Source organism: Epinephelus moara, chromosome 4 (genome assembly GCF_006386435.1).
Source record: "Epinephelus moara isolate mb chromosome 4, YSFRI_EMoa_1.0, whole genome shotgun sequence".
NCBI classification, from domain to species: Eukaryota; Metazoa; Chordata; class Actinopteri; order Perciformes; family Serranidae; genus Epinephelus; species Epinephelus moara.
Window position 1 is genome coordinate 29,174,139 of NC_065509.1, and position 15,747 is coordinate 29,189,885.

The following is a 15,747-nucleotide window of genomic DNA, read 5'->3' on the forward strand; positions in this document are numbered from 1 at the left end:
TGCATGTGAATGTTACCCAGCAGCATGTGTTATAACCTTCTGTCAGTGGTGCAATCTAAGTACATTTACTCCAACTTCACAAATGTTTAGATTTGCTGCTTTGACTTTTAATTAACCCAATTTATGTATTTCAATTCCATCCTACTCAAAAATGTGAAAATGCTTTTTTTGATTTTGACCAGCTTCTTAAAATAAGTTGTCAACTGATTAATTAATATGACAAATGTGATTTTTTTTTTATGTTGAAACCTGTCTTTATTTGAAGCGTTATCAATATATTTAGAGTGTAAGATACCATAGTCTATAGGTTTATGTTGACTATACAATCAGAAAATCAGCTTTCCAATAACATTTTTTGTATGTGGCAGAACTAAAATTAGTATGGTAGAAGAAAAATCACAAAAGAGCCAAAAATGTACCCTTAAACATTTTGACCAATAAAGGCCTGTCTCAATTAGAGGCCTGGTCATTTTTTTTAATAGACGTTCTTCAGATGTATAAAAGCGTGTTGTTGGCTACCTCAAATTATGTGTCCATTCCTGGATTACCCTGTACCTCATTCATGTTTCTTAAGTCCATCAGGGTCCTCAGATCAAAAGGGTCAAAACGGTTTTTCATAAAGATGAATCCAAGTTGTGAGTATTATTTTAACAGGATAAAGTGGTGTTGTGTCGGTTTACCAGGTGCTGTAATCTGAGAGTGCCATAACTCTCTTCAGTAATACTCATACTGGTTTCAATAAACAATTTGATTGTATTTCCAAATCTTCTCTGAGCAACAGTTTTGTGTGAAAGGAATGGAAAAGGTCTGTCCCAAATATAGCCCTGTTGATTTAAGTGATTGAAGCAAATAACAGCCTGGGCAAGTTTTAAGTTTTATGGTACTCACACGCTGCAGATTTTAAAACTGTAGATAAAATTTGAGGAATGGTCAAAAGGTCTGAGGTTTAAAGTGAAGAGGGTGTTGCTGGGTATGAGCATGGCAAATATCATCGGCATAGTTGCTTTCTCACTTGCTAAAAAGCACTGTCCCAACTGACCCCGCTCTCCCCTACTTGTAGGCTACATTTTCCTGATTTTACTTACATACTTTTACTTAAATAAATGATCTAAATACTTCTTCACCTCCAGTAAAAGTAAAAAGTGGCACAAAAGGAAAAGAGTAAAGGAAAAATACCTCAAGCTTGTACTTCAGTAGGTTACAGTGACCTACTTGAGTGGGTGACCTGCAGCAAGGTGATCCCACACTCCCATGAGAAGACATCCAGATGTGTTCAGCGTGACACAGCATTTAGTGTCAGTTTGATTTGGATATAAATATGAATTTACCACATGACGCTGCAGATTTTCTTTTCTGATATTTATCATTCAGTCTCTGGTGCACACTCCGAGGCAGAAGGTGGCGTTATGTGCCTCATCCTTGTTTCCAACCGCCGCCAGAGACCAAGATGATGAAGCCTTGAGGAGAGGGAGAGAAGGAGGAGGGAGTCCACCTCGCAAACTCTCTACTGTAGCCTCAGCTAGCTGTCTTAATTCAGCCACACACCACCGGCTATGTAGTCTGTCCAGCCTGTCCCCACACACCGAAGACAAGCCGGATATTTCAGCGATTTAAACCAACTAACCGGGATACTTTGACCTCACGGCTCTGTTGAACATTTGCGCCCCACAACAGCAACAACAACAACAGCTGGCTAACAAGCTAACAGGCGGTTAGCATTAGCAACCAACCGCCGCACAGCTGTCATCCCGGAAGGCCGCCGCCGCCGCCGCACCGGGTGGGGATTTAACTTTCTCTCTCCGTGTCTGGACTGAACCCACACTAAGTCGCTAGCAAATGATAAATAACCATTTATCACATATCGGTAAGAATGGAGTCCTCTTTGGGGATATGCGACGAGGATTGCTTGGCAATATCCTTTTTGAATTAAGTTACAACCCTTTTTGTGTTTATTCCCCCAGTTTGCTTTAGCTCGGTGGCTAACGTTAGCTTAAACGTCAGGTAACGTTAGCAGTGCGGCTAACTTGACAATTATATGATAACAAGACACGTTAACTGTGTTTCAGTAGCTAGCTGGTTAACTCGTGGGAGTTTAATCACCTGGGTGTTTTATAACTAGAGCTGACTTTTTAATTGAGTTAACTACTAACCACACCATTATGACCAGTCTCATCTAACTAATTAACTTGTTCTTGAACATGATAACTTTAGCTGTCATTTATTTTAACTAACAATGGCTGCCACTAACCAGCTTGGCCACTCTCTTTTCTTTCTGCCCTATGACTTGGCATTTTGTCACAATAATTTGCTTTGTAATGTTCACTAAGCATGGCTTCTTCTCACAGAGATCACCACCTCCGAGTAACTTCAATCTAACCACACGCCTTCTTACTAACGTACAATCATACAATGACAGTGAGTCCCTGTCTGTCCCCTGCTAATTAAAATAACATCTCAGTGCTTGTCATGTCCAAGCACCTTTGTCATCCTCAGTCAAAATAATTCCTTGATTGTGATGCTCACACTGTGAAAGGTCAGGAGCTGAGGGCTGGCCAGAAGGAGCCCAGACTACTGACACTTATTGAGCGCAGTGGAGAGTTTATGTAAGTATCAGATAACCTGATGACTGAAAATCTGTGTTTTTATGTCAGGTAGTGGGTATATTTAGTGAGATGTCACAGATTTCGAAGCAGCTCTGAACACCTTGAGTATCTAGATGTTCATTAGCAGCTTCTTCATCCTTTGGCTTTTTCTTAACTCTGACGAAAGCTAAGTTTTTAACAGCTTTTTTGTGTGAAGGTAGATGCTTGCTGTTTGTCTCATGGGCAGGTCTCTTAACCTGCGAACTGTTTTATATTTTCTGCTGTCCTTAAATGACATGCACTGAACAGCTGTGGCCTTTTAATGTGCAAATCAGCTCCTATGATGGTGCAAAATACACTCCCTTGTATCTAAAAGGTGTGTACCATGATAGTGTCAAGATGATTTAGATCGTACAGTTTTATTACTGTGTTATAGTGTTGGTTGTGCTGTCTTATCAAATGAAAAGATTTTATAGCATAATGGTGTTACATAAGATTTATAATGCAGGAGGAAGTTTGTGCGGCTAAATCAAACGGTGTACTGTCAGAAAAACAAACAATCTAATATTTAGCATTTTCAAGTAAAAGACAAGGATTTAACACAGAAGCAGAGAACCTGCAACAAATGTTAGTCACAAAACTGTTCAGTGTTTCCAGCTAGAATAAATTTGTCATCGCATAGATCAGTGATTCCTCATTGACTTTCTCTTCAAAGGTCAGAGAGTCATCTACAGGGCAGTGCTTCTCATGGAGCTGTTGTGATGTAGTTCTGCGTTACATTAGCAGGATATTAAACGATGTCTTGGCAGCTTCAGTATTTGTTTTGTGAAAGGGGATGTTATGGGTGACAGTAGTGGGTGTGTCAAACCATTAGAGTTGTTTGTGATTGTAGCAGGTTGTGGTGTGTGGCAACTAGCATGAGGGGAAAAAGCAATTACCTACCAGCAGTCAGCTCACTATGCATTATCCAGAATTCCTCCACTTAGTCCTGGGCTGTAATGAGACTCACATGGGCGCCCAAGCTCCAGCCTGCGCTAACTGTGTTAAGACCACACACACTAAACTCCACTCTGGACAGGGAAACATGGTGGATAGAGACTAGGTTAGGCCTGTGACAGTGTTGATTTTTTCTTATCGGAGTGAAAAAGCTACGTATCACCGCAGTTTTGGAAAAATATTCAGTTTGCTGCAGCTCATACTTTTGCAGACTGTGCCACTGATGCATCAAAACCTATTTACAGCTATAATACAGGTGTAAAAACAACTATTTAAAAGTTATTTTTAAGGGTGAAATGAGGCATCTTACAGAGGTTCACAGAAGACAGATGATAGAAACTATAAACTACATGTAAGCTACATGTCTGACAGTCTCAAATTAAAACTAGATGTACTGAGGTTCAGCACAACAATCGTATTTAATTGAGAGCTGTTTTATAAGGTTTTCCTGTTATTTCATCCACGCCCTCGAGGAGGACCGTTGGTTGTCATGTAGCTTGCGACATCAGAGGGGCCCTTGCTGACTCGTGAGAACTCCAAGTCATTTAGTTCACCCGGGGCTGAATCATTTTCCTCTCCTCAACAGTAATCAGACTTATTGTGAAGTGGACAGGAAACGTGGGCAGTGCCCAGCATGCTGCTTTGACCCTGGCTGTTAGTCAGCCATTGTTTGAGACTGAAATATGACCTTGCCTACACTTACCCACATCACAGATTCGAGGCTGCTGTTGCTGAGAGCTTAGCTCCTCTGAACGTGCGCCAGGTTGCTACACTGGACTTTTGTCAACAACACCTGACCAAAGCAGAATGCTTGTTAGTTAGTTTGCTTATTCAACTAAAGCAACTGGACCGTGCATTAGACTAATGGAGACTTCTGCATGTGTGCATGTGCGTTTCAGATTTTTGTAAATCTTAAATTCACATTTGGATCACTTGATGATTATAATCTAATCCTAATAATACATTTACCCATATTGCATCACAAATATTCAGTGCATGAAACACAGTTTTAATTGCAAGAAAATGGCCGCAATGAGAATAAGAGAAATTGCTGCAGCTTGTCTGTATACGCTTTGTGTTTGAGATGATAATCTTAAATGATATTAAGACATCACAGGACTGATGTTAAGTGGGACTCTGTGCTGTTCTCATCCAGATTGGGAGTTTTAGCCAACCCTGATGCTGTTGTGTCTCGTCCAGTGGCTCAGCTGAATATACCCATCAATGGTAACTTTGAAATTGTGCGAGGTATGTGACTCTTTTAGCTCTCAATATCAAATCTACAGTTTTTTCTGTTCTTGTTTGCTAAGTATAATCACATATTTAGGATACTTTAAATTGCAAGTTGCTACAAACTATTCTTTATTTTATATGTATTCTAAGATGTTTGTGATTCCTGTCCAATAGACGCATGACATGTTTATAAAGTTGATCCTCACCTCACATTCTTCAACCATAGTAGTGCATAATAGTGCTATTGTCTACTCAGGGTCACGCTGCAGTGTTGTAAAAGTGAATGTCCAGGAAGTATTTCCTTTGCACTTGGAAGACAAAATTTAAAAATCAACGGACAACAACTTGAGCCTATTGAAATACTTTATAACACCTCAGGTTAACTCCCACAACAGACCTTTGAACTGCACCGTTTAAGCTCTCTTTCCTCTTTCATTGCAGAGGCTGAAGAGGCTCTTCTTATTAACTTCTCAGTAGATTGTAAGTATATACATTATATATATTTTTTTATTTCTTCACGTTAAACTAGTTCCTCTTTCTGCAGAAAATATGTTGTTCTGGCCTGTCAAGCAGGCCGGCAAGAATAAAATGGGCCCGATTGTGGGAACAAAAGCGAGCTAAAACATGGCATTTATTGCAACACAGCCCCATTTTTAGAGCATGCCTTCAGCCGAATGTCTGCGTCCTTTATTTAGTAGCAGACACTGGTCATGAGTTACCAGGGCTCTCTGAAAGAATGCTGAATTAGTCCACTAATAAATCACTTTCCTTTTTTTTTCCTAGACAGTCTGCATGTCTAATGTGTTTGCAAAGTCTAAAGTTGTCCAACGTGTGTGTAAGTGTGTGTGTTTTCCCTTTCAAGCCTGCGTCAGGATACGAGTCAAAGGAGAAAAAGCCCCAGAGCTGCTGTTAGAACTGCAGGATGATGATCGGACCCAGACTTTCTTAACGCAGGTGAAGAGCGCTCAGCAACAAGGTAAGACGTCACTGTCTGTCGGTAGTCTGAAGCAGTTGCATGATTAATTATTTAATCACTCATTTAACATTTATTCACTGAGGGTGGATTACACCACTCACTGATTTCCTGTGACTCACTTGGCTGCTGTGTTTGAAATCAGATACACCTTTAATGGTGCCTAAAGCTGACGTCATTGTGCTTTCATTCTTACTTTTTTGTTGCAGCCCTGTAACTTAATCTCTTCAACTGAGTGAGCAAGCTTTCATAACTGTTTCAGAGATCACAAAATATCAAGATGTTGTTAAAGGGGACCTATTGTGCTTTCCTGTATTTTGTGTCTTTTATATAAAGTTACAATGCAGGATGTTCATATTAGACATGGCCAAAGTTTCAAAAAATGAGGTAAACATATGTCAAAGTAATTCCTGTGAGCACAAACCTCAGGTTTCCTACAGTTCGGAAAACTTTTTTTCACTCTGGCTGCAGTATGATGTCACAGCCTGCTGCTGCAAGTGTTTACATAACATAGGCCACACTGCTACATGAAGCTACATGCTAACTTCATGTGAACATGTAAACTTGGTTCCTGAGGTTGTGAGTTTCTCGCAGATTGTGATCTTGCTGTAACATGTCCGGTTGCATTTAGAAGCTTTTATTGGTTATTTTTACGATAAAAAGTGCCGCTATTCTTCATTACTGTTATACCCCTGCTGCAGGTATATTGTAAACTTGCATGTAGATACAAACACTTGGTTGCTGATGTTGTTCATTTCTTTAATTTCTACCTGATTTAGGATTATATTCATGCTAAAACACATCTGGCTGTATTTTTAAGCTTTTATTGGTGATTTCTCATAGTAAAAAGTTCCACTATTCCCCCTTACGATCATTCCCCTGGCTATCATGACAGAGTAGAGACACCAAGAAACGGAAGACCCGGAAAGGCTGACCAAATAGAGCAGACTGGGTTTTTTTGGGAGGGAGGCTGAAAGAGACAGGGACTAAAATGGAGCATGTCAGGCATTTTTTTCTACTCTGGCTGCAGTGTGATGTCGCAACCTGCTACTGCAAGTGTTTGCCTTACATGGCCTACACTGCTACATGCTAACGTCAGGTAAACATATAAACTTGGTTGCAGAGGTTGTAAATTTCTCCCAGATTTGAGAACGTATTCGTGCTTTAAAATGTTCGGTAGTGTTAAGAGGCTTTTATTGGTTATTTCTTATGGTAAAAAGCGCCGCTGTTCTCAATTACAGTTATCCCTTGCTTCAAGTACACAGTTAATGTCTATGTAGGGACATGCCTTCATCAGAAAAACATGAAATCTTGGTTGCTGATGTTGTTAATTTCTATGATATCTACCCGATTTAGGGTAGGGTATTTTCTCCATTGTGATTATTCCCTCGGCTATAATGACAGAGTAGAGACATAGAGAAATGGAAGACCCGGAAAGGCTGACCAAATAGAGCAGACTGGGCTTTTTTGGGAGGGGGGCTCAAAGAGACAGGCACTAAAATGGAGCGTGTCAGACAGAGGGTGAAAACAGAACAGATAGTATGGAGACAATAGTGTGTTTTTGACCATAAACATGTTCTAGTAGAAACCTTAACCTCAAGTATGAACCCTGAAAATGAGCATAATAGGTCCTCTTTAATGTTTACACATGTCCTGACTGGTGTGTTTTACACTGCAGTACTCTGAAAAGGTTCCTGAGATTATATTTATTTATATAGTAAGTGACTAGTTTTTTACACAGGTTTTGCCTAATTGCACTTTTGATGTGAGTGTAAACTGTGGCTTTTAAATCCATGTTCTGGTTTGCACCTCACGAGCCAACACCCTGGGGAAATAATAGATATTGAAGCAGGATCGTGGTCGGGCCATAGGTTATTATGAGTAATTATTTCTATACTTAGAGCCCGTTCATCTTGTTTCACTTTTATCACTAACACTTGCTTTCCTGCACTAGTTGATAATTATAACATGCCATAGTAATCAGCAGTACTACTGTTGAACTGTGCCCACTTCATTCTTGTTGGCAGCAAGCCACTTGTCAGCTGGTATACTCTACTTCCTGCAATGACAGCATTGCTCTTCTGGGTGTTGGCTCATTTTTATCTGTGTTCATATTGACATTCAGTGAGGTCAGTGGAAACAGGATGTAAATTTAAGACACATTCACTTCTGTCTTGAGCAAGCTGTAGGCTGTAGCACTTTTATTTATTGCTTCCTTCTGACAATTTTGTTTAATTTTCTCAGTTGAATCCAAACTCAAGAAAACCAAAGCAATGGAGCCCCTCGCACCAACAGCCCTCAGAGGTCCAGTCCCCATCCCACCACAAAGAGCAAACAAGACGGCTAACTCTGTGGGCTCTGGAGTCAACCCACCCAAATCTACCAGTGCACTGCCTCCTAATCTCAACAACAGCAGGGCAACAATTCAGACTAACACAGGTAATGCACAGATACACTGTGTTTACACTTAGATAAGCCCAACCATTACAAGAAAAAGATGCATAAATGATAGCTACACTGAAAACAAAACTCAAAGTGTTTGCCTTTTAAATCAGTTTAATCTGGTCTTAGACTAAATCCTCTGTTTTTGAACTCTGTCTCTGAAGATCCAGTTCAATCACTTGCCTCAGACTTTGGCTTTGAGGACAACTTCAACCACGCTCTCAAAGTGGAAGAAAAGAAGAACCACCAGAATCGCATAGTTGCCGCAAGAGAACCTCCTCCTGTTCCCCCTCTACCTCCTCGCAAAGCCTCCTACACTCCATCCAATCCTCTGCCTCCTCCACCAATCCCCAAGGACAGAGCCGTCTCTCTGCAGACCAAAGACAGCTCCAGACCAGAGTAAGTTGACCTCTCATGGCACCAATTCAGGTTTACTGGAGCCAATTAGACTCAGTATCTCAAAGTGGAATGTGTCCAAAATACTGTGGTGCTAAATTATGTTTACTTTTTCGATTCCAGTAGTTTTAGGTCAGGGTTTGACCGCGTGGACAGGCCAACATCTTGGTGCGAAAGCCCGACCACCAACAGCATGAGACAGGCCATGTTCTCCAGCCAGGCAGGACAAAGAGAATACCTCATCAAACACCGCCTGGGTAAGAAGGAGAGCGAGTATGTGGACATCCGCGAATTCAAGTAAGAGGAGCTTCTTTATTCTGTTTATCATTAGTTTTAATGTCTTGATATGGAAACAAAACAATCCTGCTTTTTGTTTCTTTAGGTTTTTCACAGGTACGTGGAATGTGAACGGCCAGTCTCCAGACAGCAGCCTTGACGCGTGGCTCTGCTGTGACACAGACCCTCCTGATATTTATGCTCTGGGGTCAGTAATTTCTCACACAGTACTTTTTCTGACCATGAAGCCTTACATATTGTCATCATCTTTTGCTTTACTAACATCCAATATGGTGACCTTGTTTGTGACTCCAGTTTTCAAGAATTGGACCTGAGCACTGAAGCTTTCTTCTACATGGACTCGTCCAAGGAGCAGCTGTGGGTGGAAGCTGTGGAGAGGAGCCTGCACCCTAAAGCCAAGTACAAAAGGGTGAGTAGAGAAAAGGCTACCCTATCTCCAGCTCGTCCTGCCCACACTACAAAGTGTCCTTGGACAAGACCCTGATGTAAAAATAATCAGTGTGTGTGTGTAAAGGGGTGAGTGTAATGCACATTGGCTAAAAGTGCTGTACAAATGCAGACATTCACCTTGGATTAATACTTTAGATCCTGTAGTGTATTGTAGTAGGCAGATTGTAAAGCTCTGGGTAGCCTGCACTAAAATGATCAGCTTCTTCTCCATATTTATCATGTACTGACATTTACAGAATATCTACCAGCTATGATTGGATGTTCCTTCACAAATGACTTGTGGTGCTTGTTGCTGTATTCTTAAAGGGGACATATTATGCTAAGCTCACTTTTCCATTGCTTCAGCACCTATATTTGGGTATCTGGGGTTTCTACCAACCCACAAACTGTGAAATCAAACAACCTAGTCATTTTTTTGTGGTCTGCTTAAATCTGAATACATGGGATTCAACACACTGTTCAGGATTTGCTTCCTTTGTTACGTAATTTGTCGGCTCAGATTGCTCCTAATTTGAATATCTTCACCCACGCTTGACAACAACCACCTTTGTGAATGTGGCTGCACGAACCAGCACAACTCATTTGCCTCCAGCTTCAGCTGACAGAAGAGCTGAGTGAATACATTTTTTGACGCTAATACACCAGCTACAGTGAGCAAGAAATGTACGTGTCCTAACCACTTTCTGCTGGACTGCTTCAGCAACCTGGGTCAGTACAACACTGGATTTATCTCAGGTTGCAGCCATTGTACCCTGAAAAACAGGCACTTGGTAACACTTGTGTGCTGCAGTGGCATCACTCTCGCTTTCGAGTGCGCCTCCTTTACATCTACATTGACAGCAGTGGATTTGAGAGCATAAAAAATGCAGCGTCTGCACGGGCCCTGAATATGCTAACTTGTTTTTGTTTTTTAATGTCTATAGGTTCGGATCATACGTCTAGTTGGGATGATGCTTGTGGTCTTTGTCAAAAAGACTCACAAGAATCACATAAAAGAAGTGGCTGCAGAGCACGTGGGGACGGGAATCATGGGAAAAATGGTACGTTCACATTAAACATAAACTAACTGCCTCAGAATACACACACTTACTTAATATTAAACATGTTCCTTCGACCTTATTTCCACCTGTATCTGTATCTTTAAAAACTTTTTTATTTTTATTTTCACAGGGGAACAAAGGAGGCGTGGCAGTGAGGTTTGTTTTCCACAACACTAGCTTTTGTATCGTCAACTCCCATCTAGCAGCACATGTGGAAGACTTTGAGCGTCGCAACCAGGACTATAAAGACATCTGTGCTCGCATGACCTTCCACTTACTGGACCACCCCCCTCTTACTATCGTCAAGCACGAGTGAGTTCCTCAGCCATTCATGTCCAGAATGAGAACATTGAATTAATGTGCAAAGGCAGATTTTACACTCATTGGTTGTGCTTGTATCACCCGCTTGACATTTCATTCAACAATAGCTGTGACAGCATTCCTGTGTGTGTTTTTCTCACACATTTACAACTTTCTGCAGTTCTACTTAATTCATTTTATACTGCAAAGCTCCTCTTACTTAATACACCAACACAAACTGTGTCTCTGTCTTAACAAACCTGAGCTACAGACTACAATTCTCTTTGAGAGATTTAAGTGGTTGTGAAGATAATCGTGTTCAGTGCAAAGTTTTTGCTCTGATTCTGTTGTTTTAAGCTATCTCTGTCCCTGTTTGTGTTTCAGTGTAGTAATCTGGCTCGGGGATTTAAACTACCGTCTGTTCTTGTACGATGCTGGCGAGGTCAAACAGCACATTTCTCTGAATGAGCTGAAAAAGCTTCAGGAAGTCGATCAGGTAAGAGACTGTTTAAAGAAAACTTACCACAACTATTTTCACTAGAAAGAAAGCCCCTGTCACTGCTTCTGTTTTTATAATCAGCTTCAGTTTCCATCTTTGACAATTTAAGTATGACTAATTTGTCATGTATGTAGTCATTTTGACATAGCACCAGTGGGTCACCAGCTCAAGTCCCCCCATTCAGACTGTGGACTTGCAGCTGGAGAGGTGGCAGTTCACCTCCTGGACACTGCCAAGGTGCCCTTGAGTGGGGCACTGAAACTGCTCCAGGGACACTGTACTACGGCTGAGTTGTGTGTAGGATGAGGGATATGGGGCGCCTGATGGCTTAGTGGGTAGAGCAGGTGTCCCACGTACTAAGGCAGCGTCCTTGCTGCAGCGGCTTGCTGCACACACCCAAAGCGGTCCTGTGGATTAAAGGCAAAAGTGCAAAAAAATGCAACACTGTTTTTTTCAATCCAGCAAAATGCTTGCAAGTGTTGAAGCCTGATGAAATAATTGGTTTGTACAACCGAAGTTTTTCTGCACAAACTATCAGAACCCGTCTCATGGAAGCTTATCTGCACACTCGTGGTCGTCACTAGGGTCTTGACCTGACAGCAGTTTGTTGTCGTAACTGACTTAAGTGGGCAACTGCTTCCATTCGATAGCGTCTGGCACTTTGGAGAAGTGGTCTTGTCACAGATGAATCCTGGTTTACACTGTCGTGGGCAGATGGCAGACGCGCGTATGGCGTTGTGTGGGTGAGCTGTTTGCTAATGCCAGCATTGTGAACAGAGTGCTCCATGGTGGTGGTGGGGTGAAGGTATGGGATGGCATAAGCTACAGACAACGGACACATATACTTTTTATTGATGGCGGTTTGAATGCACAGAGAAAACTTGACAAGATACCGTGACCCATTGTCATGACATTGCAGCATGACTGTATGCTGCCCCATGTTGCAAAGATCTGTACACAATTCCTGAAAGTTGAAAACTTGCCCATGCACTACATGAGGCAAATGGTGTCACACCAGATACTGATGGATTCTTTGGGGTATCTGTGTAGTAATGATGCTGTTTAATCAGCATCTTGATATGCCACAACTTTCAGGTGGATAGATTATCTTAGAAAAAGGAGAAGTGCTCACAAACACAAATTTTAGACCAAAGTTTAAGAGAAATATATCGATTGAGTGCATAAAAAAGTCTTAGCTCTTTAACTTAAACCTGTAAAAAAAAAAAAGAGAGCAAAAACAAATGTGTTTCATTTGAATTTTTGTTCAGTATAAAAGTAAAAAAATTATAGTATTTCTTGGGCAAATATATAAGGGAAGCTGTTTTGGAAATATCATTATTGCACAGGTTGTAATCTGCCATGATTTCCTCTTGAATTTACCTGTGTGGTAATAACTGAGGATTATGCTTTGACTCTTTCACCAAATAATACTTTGAAATGTTGCTACTTTTCATTGTACAGCTGAACATCCAGCGGCAGACGAAGAGAGCCTTCACAGACTTCATGGAGGGAGAGATCAACTTCATTCCCACATACAAGTACGACCCCAAAACGGATCGGTGGGACTCAAGGTAAAAACATTTTTTTTTTTAATTATTTAATGCACAAACTCACTCTGGGGTTTGTATCCTTTTTTGGAATCCTGATAAAATTTTGCTAATAGAGAAGCTTTTTCCAGCCTTATCGTTTCACTAACAAAGAGTCAGCAGAACTGAATGTCTGTCTGATGTCTGACCTTTAACTTTGCCTCTGAAACTGTGACTGTTTCCTGCAGCGGGAAGTGCCGTGTCCCGGCTTGGTGTGACAGGATCCTGTGGAGGGGCAATGATGTCAAGCAGCTCAAATACCGGAGTCACATGGAGCTGCAAACTAGCGACCATAAGCCTGTCAGCGCTCTCTTCAATGTCGGGGTAAGAGGCTGTGTTGTCAAGTAATAAACCCTAAAGGGCTGCTTTTGGTGGAAACATGCACAGTCCTGTTATTAGTTTTAATAAACCTGGCCTGTGTGTTTGTGTGACAGGTGAAGGTGGTAAATGAGCAGCGCCACAAAAAGGTGTTTGAGGAGATTGTTCGGGCGATGGACAGAATGGAGAATGATTGCCTTCCATCTGTAACGCTGAGCAGAAGAGAGGTAAAAAAAATATATAGTCATCACATACACTCATTATACTGAGGGTCTGCCATATGTTCCTCCCTCAGTGATATAATCTGAAGCACTTATTACTGATCACTTGTAAAACAGAACAGTGGCTTGTTTTCATTTCTCCTAAAATTTGTAGGAAGAAGTTACTGTGAATCTGTTAATGTTGCTTCTCTTTCTCTGTCCTGCAGTTTATATTTGAAAATGTGAAATTCCGGCAGCTTCAGAAGGAGCGCTTCCTGATAACAAATGACGGGCAGGTCCCCTGTCACTTTGCCTTCATCCCCAAACTCAATGACTCGCAGTATTGTAAGAATTGGCTCCGTGCCGAGCCAAGCGATGGATTCTTAGAGCAGAGTAAGTCTGAATAACTCCCTTTTCTTTTTTCATTGTGGGGCTTATTACCTCAAATTTTACATCTGTGACCAAGTAGTATTTCAATTATGGGTGATGAAATGTGAAGGGTAGTTTATAAATTTAGTTTTATCTAGGGCTGTGACGAAAACATGACCACAATACCATGGTCACATGATGCCTACTGTGGGGTTGGACCTGAGGCGCGCCTGAGCAGCAGGGCACGTTTTTCATACATCCATCTCACTCAATGGATTCGCTCTCATTTTCATCCATGCAGCTGTCTGCTCCGGCTCCATACAGGCTTCGTGCAGACTTGTGTCTCAGCTGCGTGTCAGGGTTGTAACTGCGATAAATAGAAAAAGGACAAACAGAAAAATAGATGAAGAATACTCACACATATTAAAGAAAAACTTGATATAGGGCGTTTTTAGAGCGTTGCAGAATGGTGCCCTGCAAATAATTGCCTGTTTCAACTTGTTTCGTTGCAGATCTTTGGTCTGAACTGGGCTTTAGGGCCAGCTTTGTACTGTTACATGTCTCAAATTCTGCAACTCTGATAGTGTCACATTGACTACTGTAGCGGATCACTAACCCTTTTTTAATCGTTGCATTAAAACTCTGCCTTAACTTTCTGTACAGATGAGACCCTGGAGATCTATCTGGAGGTGTATGTCAGCAAAGACTCGGTGACACTGCTGAACTCCGGAGAGGACGCCATAGAGGACATCCTGGTGCTCCATCTGGACCGTGGCAAGGACTACTTCATTACCATCTCTGGCAACTACCTGCCCAGCTGCTTTGGCACCTCACTGGAGACCCTGTGCCGCATGAAGAAGCCCATCAGAGAGATCCCCATCACCAAACTAATTGACCTGGTGAGGGAAAGGCAAATCCAATCAGCCCAGTTTAACATACAGACATATTTCCCTCAGATTAGTTGAAGCTCTGATTGTGAGACATAAACCCTCCTCTACACACAGCCGTTGAGCTCATATTGTGATCCAATGGCTGCTCCTCACTCTGTAGCTTTTTACCACCTGAAACTTGAGCGGGGACACGTGAGAGCTTGTTCAGTCCCTTAGGGTAAACACAGTCACACAGAGAGAACTATATTTGGAGCGCAAAAAGATGCCTCAACCTGTATATTTCTGGCCAAAAGGGGCCAAAGAAACGAGGAAGTGGCTGAAACATAAGAGAGAGCTCCTAGAGAACAGGGAAAACTGACTCAGGTTAGACCCATATTAGTGCTTTACATAAATAGGCTCCTCTGGTGTTCACACGCTCTCCTCTATTTCTGTAATCTTATTTTTAACTTAATCTGATTTGTCTTTGGGATATAGCGCTACTATCATTTAATTCTTCTTTAATTTCTTTTTAAACTATTACATTTTCCTCCTGGCCTAATGTATTTGATCAATGATTTATGCAAGAAAAATCCATAATCTATCTACTTTTCTGATTCTGTGTTTATACATTCTTCTTCTGTCTACTTTGTTCTTTCTTCTTTTGTTTCCCTTCATCACATCTAATTGCCTTGACCATTCCTTTCCAACTCTTCACTGTGGTTGTGGGCTGACTCCTTGCTCAGGGAGAGGACAGCTACATGGAAAAGGTAAATTATTAACACCAATATTGATCAGCTATCAGGCAAATCAGCGTCAATAACATCTTCGTTACAAGACCTGCTGTGTGACACTTTATTGACCTTCCTCAGAGGTTCATGTCATAAAAACAAACTGGTTCATTATTAGAATCAGTCCTGTAAGGGCATGATATCAATAATTACCCCAGAGTCGACTACAGCCATGGCCAAAAGTTTTGAGAATTACACTAGTATTGGTTTTTACAAAGTTTGCTGCTTCAGTGTTTGTAGATCTTTTTGTCAGATGTTACTATAATATACTGAAGTATAATTACAAGCATTTCATAAGGGTCAAAGGCTTTTATTGACAATTACAGTAAGTTTATGCAAAGAGTCAATATTTGCAATGTTGACCCTTCCTTTTCAAGACCTCTGCAATTCGCCCTGGCATGCTGTCAAT

At 41.3% G+C, this 15,747-nt stretch overlaps 1 protein-coding gene across 7 annotated transcripts in view; it reads left to right on the forward strand.

Moving 5' to 3' along the window:
- Positions 1–1,470: 1,470 nt before the first annotated feature.
- The window catches only part of ocrl (OCRL inositol polyphosphate-5-phosphatase), a 24,957-nt gene continuing 10,680 nt past the window's right edge, over positions 1,471–15,747 (forward strand). The window contains exons 1-19 of one of the 7 annotated variants that reach the window (XM_050042686.1): positions 1,471–1,912; positions 2,524–2,603; positions 4,735–4,826; positions 5,253–5,291; positions 5,674–5,787; positions 8,029–8,223; positions 8,391–8,625; positions 8,746–8,919; positions 9,005–9,106; positions 9,214–9,328; positions 10,293–10,409; positions 10,540–10,721; positions 11,094–11,205; positions 12,670–12,779; positions 12,983–13,118; positions 13,229–13,339; positions 13,540–13,705; positions 14,345–14,580; positions 15,294–15,317. In XM_050042686.1, the coding sequence (XP_049898643.1) occupies positions 1,871–1,912; positions 2,524–2,603; positions 4,735–4,826; positions 5,253–5,291; positions 5,674–5,787; positions 8,029–8,223; positions 8,391–8,625; positions 8,746–8,919; positions 9,005–9,106; positions 9,214–9,328; positions 10,293–10,409; positions 10,540–10,721; positions 11,094–11,205; positions 12,670–12,779; positions 12,983–13,118; positions 13,229–13,339; positions 13,540–13,705; positions 14,345–14,580; positions 15,294–15,317 (2,382 nt within the window). In that variant the 5' untranslated portion in view covers positions 1,471–1,870. Of the gene's footprint in view, positions 1,913–2,523; positions 2,604–4,734; positions 4,827–5,252; positions 5,292–5,651; positions 5,788–8,028; positions 8,224–8,390; positions 8,626–8,745; positions 8,920–9,004; positions 9,107–9,213; positions 9,329–10,292; positions 10,410–10,539; positions 10,722–11,093; positions 11,206–12,669; positions 12,780–12,982; positions 13,119–13,228; positions 13,340–13,539; positions 13,706–14,344; positions 14,581–15,293; positions 15,318–15,747 lie in introns of all 7 variants that reach the window. The other 6 variants (XM_050042682.1, XM_050042683.1, XM_050042684.1 and 3 more) reach the window with 6 other exon arrangements.